This window comes from Astatotilapia calliptera, chromosome 1 (assembly GCF_900246225.1).
Source record: "Astatotilapia calliptera chromosome 1, fAstCal1.2, whole genome shotgun sequence".
NCBI lineage: Eukaryota > Metazoa > Chordata > Actinopteri > Cichliformes > Cichlidae > Astatotilapia > Astatotilapia calliptera.
This window is the reverse complement of record NC_039302.1, coordinates 22,532,787-22,543,341: the sequence shown is the minus strand read 5'-3', so window position 1 is coordinate 22,543,341 and position 10,555 is coordinate 22,532,787. Positions and strand designations below refer to the sequence as shown.

Below are 10,555 nucleotides of genomic sequence, written 5' to 3'. Positions count from 1 at the left end.
CGAGGCAGCCTGCTTGCTCCTCGTTGATCCATGTTGCTATTTAGCCGTTAGCCCGCTATCCGTTGTGGCTCCGGATCTTCATGAGAAAAAACTCTTCTTCGAGTCGGCCCTGGGCCCATAACCTGTTGAGTATTGCAGCATCGACAGCGATCAACTCGAAGGGAATTGATGAGGAGGCAAAGAATGTCTTAATTTTTATGACTTTTCCTCTTCAGCACACGGCAAAAACTTGTTTTTCATAGGTGCCCGTACTATTTCTCTTCTCTTCTGTTGTAGGAACGTACAATGAAACAGTGCTCTCCCTTGTGTGAGCACTAAACACTGTCTCTGTTAAATCACGTAAGCCATATGGCAGTTTAAACATGTACAACATGAGTACACACAACGAATATCTTAACACTGTGCCCCTGGAGACAGCTACACAGCGCTCATTCTGCGCTTGGCTTTCCCCCCGGACCCCTGCTACCCTGTTCACTTTAACCAGCTTCACGCGGTGTGCCGTTCTTGTAGAGCGAGCGCAGAGCACATCCCAGTCAGTCTTCACTTCTCCTCTCTCCCGTTCACTCCGGGATGGAGCTGTCCTCCTAGCGCAGCAGAAGTGTACTTCAGCAGTTGGCAACTTGGTTTGACGTTAAGGAGAAGCTGAAGCAAACGTCAGTTCTTCTTCTGACAAGATTTCTTTCACCTCCGCGCATTAACTTGGCTGTCGCAAATCTGCAAAATGACAGCAACCGGACTACATCCACGCTTTGTGCTCCTGCTTTGCTTCATCTCCACCGCGGCGTGCAATACGTTTGCATTCACCGAGGAGCCTTCTGACAGAGGCGGGAGGGCGGACGGGTATTGTAGTCGGGTATTACGGGCTCAGAGCAATAGGAAAGAGGGCAACAGCGAGTTTCGGCTCCGGGTAGAAGGAGACCCGGAGAGCTATCACCCAGGGAGCACATACAGAGGTTGGTGTTAGCGATATACGCGTAGTACGCTGCTTTCCATTGTGCCTGTGCATTGCCTCTAAGCCACAGTCAGCAGACAATGCAAACTTAAGATAAGTTTCTGCACAATCTACTTTTGATGCGGGGCGAGCGCTAAGATGATTACGCACAATCGCAATAAGCAGACGTGTATTTTAACTACTAAAAGATTAACGAGAGATCATTTTAAATCTGATTTGAACATCTGTGAGCAAATAGAGTGCCTAAAATAGTTTTGTATGATCAAAATTTTAAGAAGGCTTTTTTCTGAGAAAGCTAAATCCCTCTATGAACTCTTGCGTGCTTTTGGTGTTGTGTTCCATACTTAACAAGTTTCTTGAAAGCCAGCCCCGGATTTCTCTCTCTCTCTCTTTTCCTAAAAGGAAAGTTTTTGGGTGCAGTAAATGGGCATGTGCCATCTGCTCTGTGATTTCTAGTCTCCTGCCCTTCTGGTTCCGACAATGTGTTGCGCTGCAGTTGGATCATTGCTGCCTGCTTTAATTCCAACTACTTTTTGTTTAGCAATCAAAATGACAACTGCATTATTTTAAATGTTTGAATGATTTAGCTTCAGTTTAAATCAGTATTTGTTAATATCTAAAGACACCAATTAAGTTGCCGAGTACAGCAACTACAGTTTTCTGCAGTAACTCAACGTTCTTTAATGTTGTGACTGATTGTAAAAATGGGCAGAAATTCCATCCTAAACATAATCTGGCTAATTTGACAATCTGAGAAAGGCAATGTGCAAATTACATTAACTTTAGCTTGTCCTTTATATATTTGAGCTTAAAATATATAGTATTATTTATACATACAACACTACTCAAGCAGGTATTTTAACCCACTTTAATCAGGTATTTGGAAGAAGAACTGTAGTTAAGCTGCTCCCTGTCAGGTGATGTTGTCTTCTAATATTTTTTTGTTTCCATGTAGTGACTGTGACTGCAGCCAGCCCCTCCTACTTCAGAGGGTTCACCCTTATTGCCATGAAGGATGGTGCAGAAGGTGACAAAGACGAGGACTATGCTGGGAATTTTCAGGTATGGTAACAGCCAACACATATGGCTGTGTGTTATGGATTAGAAATTTCTCACTGATTAATAACCCATCCCCTTATTTGTCTAACATGTTTATTTTTTAAATTGGGACACAGCAAATTTTAAATTAATACTAGCCAGCATATTTCGCCACGCCTGCACTCTTCATACCATCCTTCATCTAGCATAACAACTGTGCATGACATGAGTGGAGAGACAGATATTTTCCTTAGACAGCCCTCCTGTCTTCACATGTGTCAAAGTGTGATTATTCTCACCTCACCTCCTCTAAAAGGCTTGATATAGCATGTGAAAGGAGCCTACTCTCAGCACATCTTCCCTTGAGCTATGCTTTGCTTTGACTGCTGGAAGGTGTGTTTAGAGTTTGAGAAGCCATCTATTCAAAAAGTAGGCATGTATGTATGTACTGTACAACAAAGTAGATGAGAGGGTAATTAACCTTTTATACAAGAAGGTCCAGCTGGAGTACTGTAGGGAGGAGGAAGAGAACAGAGAGGGGCCAAGAGTGTGAAAGACAAAAAGAGAAGGCAAGGCAACTGGTGCTGCTATGCACATGTGATAATGGCCAAATAATTGTAATGCAGCGTGATCAGACAAGTGGTAGGGAAAAGACATGATAGTTAATGAAATTTCATGTGTATTTCCAATAATTTGTATGCAGTCTGTGTTACTACTATACAAAGGAACTACACTATAAGGTGATAAAATTTATCCATCCATCCATTCTATTCTGTTTATCCTTATCAGGTTTGTGTGTGTGTGTGTGTGTGTGTATGTTTGTGTGTGTGTGTGTACAGTTAGGATGGCAGTTTAAAAAATGTCTAGGATTTAAAGATTGCATAAGATGACACAAAGGATTTGGAAAGAACTCAGCAAGAAAATAACTGATTTTAGCTTCATAAATATTTCATAAAAATCCTAGATTATAGTTAATAAGGCGTATAATAAAGCCATTATATCACATTAATATACTATAATAATAAAGAAAAACCCATTTCAGTCTTAGTCATAGCCAAATCCATATTCCTGTTGAGAACTTTTAACAGCATGTCTGGCTTTCTCCTGTTTAGCCTCCTGCAAATGTGTTCATTTTAACTGTTTCTTACATAAAAATCCACTATTTTACTAAACCTTTACGGTTCAAAGAGAGGTTCACACAGCAGTGCACAGGCTGCTCTGATCACAGTTACTGCAATGCTGTGGCACTCTTTGTGAACCTAAGCCTTGATTATGACAGGACATAAAGACAGGAACACATTGTTTTTGTCCTGTCTGCACCTCACAACTCATTACCCAGCATCAACACCACCAAGGTTCTTTTTTCTCTCGTATTTGTTGTTGCAGTTGATTTCATGACGTTTTTCTTTAATGCCAGCCTCGAGTGCGTCCCTCAGACATATGCCGGAGTGTGGCTTGGAGTGACGGGGCGCTAAACGTCAGGAGTTAATATAGGAGAGACTGCATCATTTAAATGACACTCACATCCCTCAGCACATGAATGGGTGCTGAGTGGACAGAGAATAATAGATAAAATGGATAGATGTTTGATCATTGCCTTTTAGATGTTCGCTTTAGAAGTAAAAAGAGCAGATGTGTCAGTACTGTGACCTGCTGCTTTTGATTGGACTCCTGCCGGGTTTTTTAGAAGTTTAAGGTCTCTTTCACGGCTGCAGATGATCACCTGTCTTTCCAAGCAGTCTGTGACAGAGCAGTAAAAATAAACTGCTGTCTAAAGAGATATGTCTCTATCATCACCTGCTCAGTCAGTCTTTCATACTTTATGTCTCTTATGTCAGAAACCTATATACACATACGCGCGCACAGACACACTATTGCTCCTTTGTGAAAGAGCTCTGGGTGGACCAGCCCCAAGGAATTGAAGGAAAAGAAAGGAAAAAAAGGAAGCTGCAACAGAGGCTTTAGGCTTTATTTAACATACAGCTCATTTGAAATCTGCTGGTGTGCCCCATCTCAGCCGTCTTAGGACAGCTCCCGACTTGATGAAAAGCACTTTTATTGAGCTCTCTGGGGAGGTCAGCTGCCACTGTGTGTCTGTGTGTGTTTTTTTGGCAAGAGTGTACACCAGCAGGGAATGCTGGCGATGTCTGATGAGACATTACTTCTCAGCAGGGTGAGATAATAGGACAAGAAAAGGCAAATTGTCATGTGGCTGTGTGGCTATATGTGGGCTGGAATTGTCAGGATGTGTTTTGAAATTTCTGTGGCGGTTGTGCCATTTGCAGCTACTTTTCTGCAGCCCCTATGTTATTTTAGATTGTTGCTGAATGATGTTTGGCTCTGACCAGGGCATAGCATAGAACCAAGCACTTTCTTTGACACAAAACTCTTGCATAAACTCAGAAAACGCAACTCGAGTCTTCCAGTGGAATGTCCCGTTTTGTTAGTTTTCCTAACAGCCATTGTCAAGCTATTGGCAGAAGATCTGAAAACGAGGGAGTAAAAAAACAGGATCATAGGTTGTCTTGCAGCAAATTAGTCGCTTCTTTTTGCAGATGGTGTTCAATGCAGTCCCATGTGACTTCTCTGCTTTTAACATGTGGTGTAGTCCATTCAGGGCAGCCCAGAATGCCTGTTAGAAACCATGGGAACATGGAGGGGAGGGGGTGTGTAATCTTTCAGATCACGATCGGCTGCATACACATGGATGGCATGCACACACACAAAGCTCCCGGACTCCCCTTCTGACTCTCCGTCTAACTCTTAACACACTCTCTCACACACAATTTCAAAGGGAACTCATTCATAACGTGGAATGACAAAGGAAATTCTCCGCTGACAGCTTTATGGAGTGAGAAAGTTCCCTGCCTTTACTGCCCGGATGTCACTTCCTATCAAACAGATCCTTGGTCTCAGCGGTTGTGCTCTCTCATGCAGCCAACTCAACTAATTTTCTGTCCCACAGTTAAAATCATTCAGGTGCTTAATATCTCAGGTGTGGAGCTGAGTAAAGAGGGGAGCATGGATTTGGACTCTTCAGCCTAATTCAAGTCTGGGGACTTTTTTTAAATGACCTGAAGACATCAGAAGCGAAAGCTAAAGTGACTGCATCCCGCCTGTGCCCCACGTCATGCAGTGCCTCTGCTTCGGCCAAGAAACCTCACCTGGTGTGCATAGCTTTTATGAGCTCGGTTGGCTTACCCACAGGGATGTTCACACTGTGCTTTGATGCCAGAAAAAATTCTAGAATCAAGGTTGAGACTTGCAGTGGCCAACATTTGCCTGCTAGTCGTACAGCCAGGCGAGCCAACATGAGCTTGGCTGACATGATAGATAGTGACCTCCCTCTATTCAGGGAGGAGAAGCCCCCCCGGTGGTGGAGCCTTCCATAGCTTATTACTTTAACCAAAACTGCTGATTCGTTTCAACTGTCACAAGCATCTCTCCGCTCAGTAAAATAGATTGTTCTACTGCTTCTGTTTACCAGAAAATATATAAATATGCAGCACAGTCGGTAGGTTTGGCATCCTGATGCCACTTTATTATAAACAGCACCTGCTCACAACATCTTCTATAAATAGCTCTTGCATAGTTTGTAGCCACGATTTGTCCTGTTGTAAGAGAACAAAAATTGTTTAGGCACATCAGACATGTATATCAAGCCATTAAGCTCCCACATTACCACCCTTGGGAGATAGCTTTGAGCACGTCTATGTTTTTTAAGTGTTCCTTTTCTCTTTAATCCAAACACGTCAGCCTTAGAGCATTTTTCCATGATATCTGTAGCTTTTCCTTAAATATCTTTTAATATCTTCTCTGTGGAAGAAGGTTTTGCTCCTTTTTTGTGTTTTGACGCTATCATGGAACCCACAAAGGCTATCTATGTATCTATCTAAAAATGCAGTCCCCAAGATTAAAAACCTATTTTTAAGAGAGTCTTGGGCCAACATCTAGCACAGGTTTAAACCACGGACCCTCAACAACAGTAACCACTCAGCCAACATGCTGTTAAACTCATTACAGTAACTATTAAAGCTGGAAATGTGTTCTCTAATAACTAAAGCGTGTTTAAAGACCAGATAACTGATGGTGTAAGACTAACACGATTCACTGAATTGACTCATGTTTACAAAAAAAGTGTGTTTAATCTCAGTTCAGCTGTTAATTATGTTTGTGAGATCATGATACGACAAAATGTATCTGTGCGATCCAGCATCAAGAGAAGAAAATTACCTGCAAGTGTTTCCAATTCTTGTCTGATGCATTTATACTCATTACTGATCTCTTTGTGTGTTTGTGTGTCGATGCTTTACAGATAATTGATGAAGAGGAAACACAGTTTATGACCAACTGCCCCCCTGCAGTGACAGAGAGCACTCCTCGCAGAAGGACCAGTATCCAGGTGTTTTGGACTGCACCCCCTAGTGGCTCCGGTTGTGTTTTTCTCAAGTATGTATACAGCAACGGCTGGTCAGCCTGCTTAGCAGAGTCAAGCCCTCAGCTCAAACAATGAAAACAATATTCAAATTTAGTCTACATATCCAGCCTTCTGTCAAAAATACGGGTAATTGCAGGTTATCCTCCAGATGTATTACTCATGTGAAACTGATTCATGTAAGCTGAAGCTAGGCTGATCACGTTTAGGCTGCAAAGCAGAATTGGTCCCAACTACAGTTTAAATATGTACCCGGAACAAGAAACTCACCGTTGAGGCAGGCAGACATAATGCTTCGTTATTGTATTGTCACAAGGAACTTTGCAATAATTAAAAAAATGCAGAGCAGCACCTTTATAAACAGCACAGTGTGTGCTTTCTCTCCTGTGTGTACACACTTACACTCACACCCCCACAACACCGCAACCATCGCAAACAGAATCCAAATCTGACACTCTGTAACTGTCTGTACTTACTGTGCTTTGCCTGACTTAATATAGCTTTATAAATATCTTCAGATATTTAAATAAGATATTTTTTACCAACACTCTTGCTCTCTCTTAATTTCAAGTCCACATCTAATGAATTAATATTTATACAAGTATACTAAGTGAAATGTAGCCTCAAGTCTCAAGTAAGCAGCTTTTCGATTTTATATAGATTATTTAGAACTAGGATTTTTAAAAGAGATTGATTTAGTGCAATGACTTTAGTTTAATTTTTTAACTAAATCCTTTCATTTGGCTTGATAAACTAAATATTACCTTCAGTAGTTTTATACCTGATATGCACCACTCATTTCTTGCTGTTGTAAGTGCTCTGGGCTTACTTGAACACAGAAGACTAGTCATGTTAAGCTGAGGACACATCATGACAGAAATCCATTTATTAATCCTGTACTTCACTGCAGGGAAATAATGAGAGTGCATGAAGTGGAAAGGCACTGAGGGTCTGTGCGGTTCACGAAGGCTTCTGATAAATGCATTATTTAACAGTTTGTATGTTCTTTCTCTGGTGTGTGATCTACATCTATCATTGTTTATTTACAAGGGAGATAATGGTTGAATTGTATTTGGTACTTAATAGATAAAGGAAACAGTTTAAAGTGTGACAGAGTGCACAGCCTTGAAAGAGATACTTAAAAGTGCAGAGATGTCGCTGCACTATCAGCACATAGACAATGCGGAAAGGAGAGAGTAAGAAGCTTACTGTTCAGAACACATGTCTGTGAAAATCATAATTACAGGCTGGCAGTGGGTATTTGTCTCTGCTCTTCACCCTGACTGCAGTAATGATGACAAGGTTTTTGCATATGCCACTCTGCTCGAATGCAGCGACTGTCCTAGTACAGTCTTATTGATATAAAAAGTGAAACTCTGTAAAAATTTTATGTGAAAGTCCCTGCACAAAAACCTCTTAGAGGGAGATACATTGCTGTTCACTGGTGGTTATTATATTGCACAACTTCCAGTAAAACGTTTGTGCATAAACAGGCACATACGGCATAATCACTGAACAGCAGAAAACAACATAACAATGTGAGATACCTTCCTATCTTAGATTAGCTTAGAGTAGACAAGTTTCATTACCAATGCAGGTATAGGGTAAATATTTGTTTTTCATTTTCTCCATATCAGGGAAGGTAGCTGCCTTTCAATAATGCTGTTGGTAAAATGTCATCTTTAAAAAAACAAACAAACAAGCAGACAAATAAAAAACATCTGGTCATGAACCTACAAGTGTGTGCACAAGTCTGTCTCATAGAAACTGACTCACATGTACCAGGAAATCCTGCTCCTCGTGAGTGGTTTGCTACAGTATAATTGATGGTCAGTTGCTGTCTTTTAGATGGAAAGTCTGAGCTTGGTGGTTTGGGTTTCTCAAAGGTTGATCCGTGATGATAGGGTTAGGCAAGGATGCTCATTTACCTCCTGAACTCAGAGCATTCATTTAAAAAATCTTACCATTTATTTTTAGCCTTCTCATAAGCTCAAATCAAAACCAAACTTTCCTTTGCTGGGTTTCTGTTGGTGTCTCACTCTTGTTTAACTAAAAATGATAGTATACAGAAGCGATGCAAAGATATATAGGCCTTGCAGAGTGCTATGAGCCTATTAGCAAATATAATGACCGTTATTAATGAAAGTGGCTGCTTAAAATAAGAAGCTGCTATATACGTGTTACAGTGTTCAAGAGAGAAATAATCATTTAATACGTTTTTTATTTATTTATTCCCTTGAGCTTAAGGGAATAATTGCTACTAGCCATCGTAATTCAAACCTAGTTAGACACCAAAAAGGTTTAAAAAAATGTCAGAATCTGAGAAAGAGTTGATTTTCTTCTCAGTCCTCTATTATTACTTTGGTGTATTATTATTCCTTGATTGGAAATAGAACATAAGAGACTACAAAGGGCTCGATAAATATAAAACTGTAAAAACCCATACCCATAAGTATCTAGTGACACAAAGTACTCTAGTCACAGTGGCATTATCAGACTGTAGTTCCACACAACCTGATTGGGTTCCACGGAAGCTATAACTAAATTCACTCCATATGTTGCTGTCACCACTGAATTTGCTACTATCTTGTCTCTTTCCATTTGTTGGTGCGAGATGTTTTATTTGTAATTTCCCTCTGGCATGCTATATGGATAGTAGTGTGGTATGTTTTGATGAGCTGTCTGAGTATATCAGTGATCTGGTGAATGTCACAACCACATGCAGCTGTCAGAGTGTGTTTAGCTCCATCAGCTAGATGACGCAGCAGATAAAGGATGCTTTGAGAACACTGGAAGCAGTCCTACAGAAATTAAATGTAAATACATTTGTCTTGGAGTGGATTTATGTTTAGGCATCTTGTGAGTTCTTCTTGCAACTGAGAATATGGATCTTCATTAATTTCATCTTTTTGTTGCAGCAGGAGCTGGTTGTAGCCCTAAAACAGTAGTCTCTGCTGCCCCCCCCCCCCCCCCCCTTTTTTTTTTTTTACCTTTGCTTCTCTCTTTCTCACTGTCTTTCCTTTTTCTTTTTGTTAATCTCTCAGACTTACACTACCCGGAGACGGACACTCGTACACACACACACATTCAAATCAGTGCACTTTTGTGGTGATTGGGATCGGCGGTGGTGTGGATCCAGCAAAGTAAGATAGAATTTAAATTGGATGTTAAATAAGCATTACTCGGCCTGATTGTCTAGCCAGTCCAGGAAAGTGGGTGAGCAGTGAGGCAGAGTTTGCTCGTCTGTCTCTTGGAGATATGTGGAATTGGGGTGAGATTGAATTAAAGTGTGAACAATTAGAGAAGTGCTGGTGGTGTCACTTACCTTGAATCAGTTCATCTGTGTTATATGAGAGGCTATTTTGGCAGTAAAATCATACCTTCTTTCAAATACCATTTTAAACTTACATCAAGCAGGGATGTGAGGGAAGTGAGTACTCTCATGTGTAATATGATCTTATTGTCAGAGGTTCCCAAATTGTCTAACTTCTCAGTATTTGCCAAATTTTTAAGTTAGCAAACAGAATATTTTGATTAGAAATAAAAAAAGAAAGTACAAACTCAGTGCAACAAGAGTTAAGGGACCTGTGATCGCTGACGCAAGCTAGAAGACCTTTGATCATCGGAACAGAATCACAGACATGATTTCTAATGAACCTAACTACTGGAAACGAGAAAGGACAGGGGGAAAGATCGATGGCTAACTAAATAAAGGTTTTGGAAAACATTTCCAGCAATAATCTGGAGATATAGATTGAACCACTGTAACATTATTTGAAGTTGCAGGATGTCCTCAAAGACGTGCTTCAGAGTTAGTAAAAAGGTAATCAGCGGAAATTTAGGTTTCTGTGACAACCTGGACAATGTGAAGGAGACTGCATCCAGTCAGCCCCTGTGGATTATGTCCAAGAAAAAAAATCCTTTTTCTCTTCTCTTGTTCTCTTCAGCACAGCACTGAAAGATTGGTGGAATTTGGTCAGGATTACTACTGTGAATGCATAGCCCTGATGGCTGGATGAAAGCGCTAAGCCAGTGTGGGTTTGTGGATGCAAGAGTGTTGAGGACACAACATTTATAGAGAGCACAATGCATGTCTGTGGAAATAACAAAACACTGGCTGACAAGATGCC

General features: G+C 40.8%; 1 protein-coding gene across 1 annotated transcript in view; it reads left to right on the top strand.

Moving 5' to 3' along the window:
- Window positions 1-405: 405 nt before the first annotated feature.
- The window catches only part of spon1a (spondin 1a), a 55,240-nt gene continuing 45,090 nt past the window's right edge, over window positions 406-10,555 (top strand). The window contains exons 1-3 of the mRNA XM_026170007.1: window positions 406-953; window positions 1,908-2,014; window positions 6,306-6,439. Of these exons, the coding sequence (XP_026025792.1) occupies window positions 722-953; window positions 1,908-2,014; window positions 6,306-6,439 (473 nt within the window). The 5' untranslated portion in view covers window positions 406-721. The remainder of the gene's footprint in view (window positions 954-1,907; window positions 2,015-6,305; window positions 6,440-10,555) is intronic.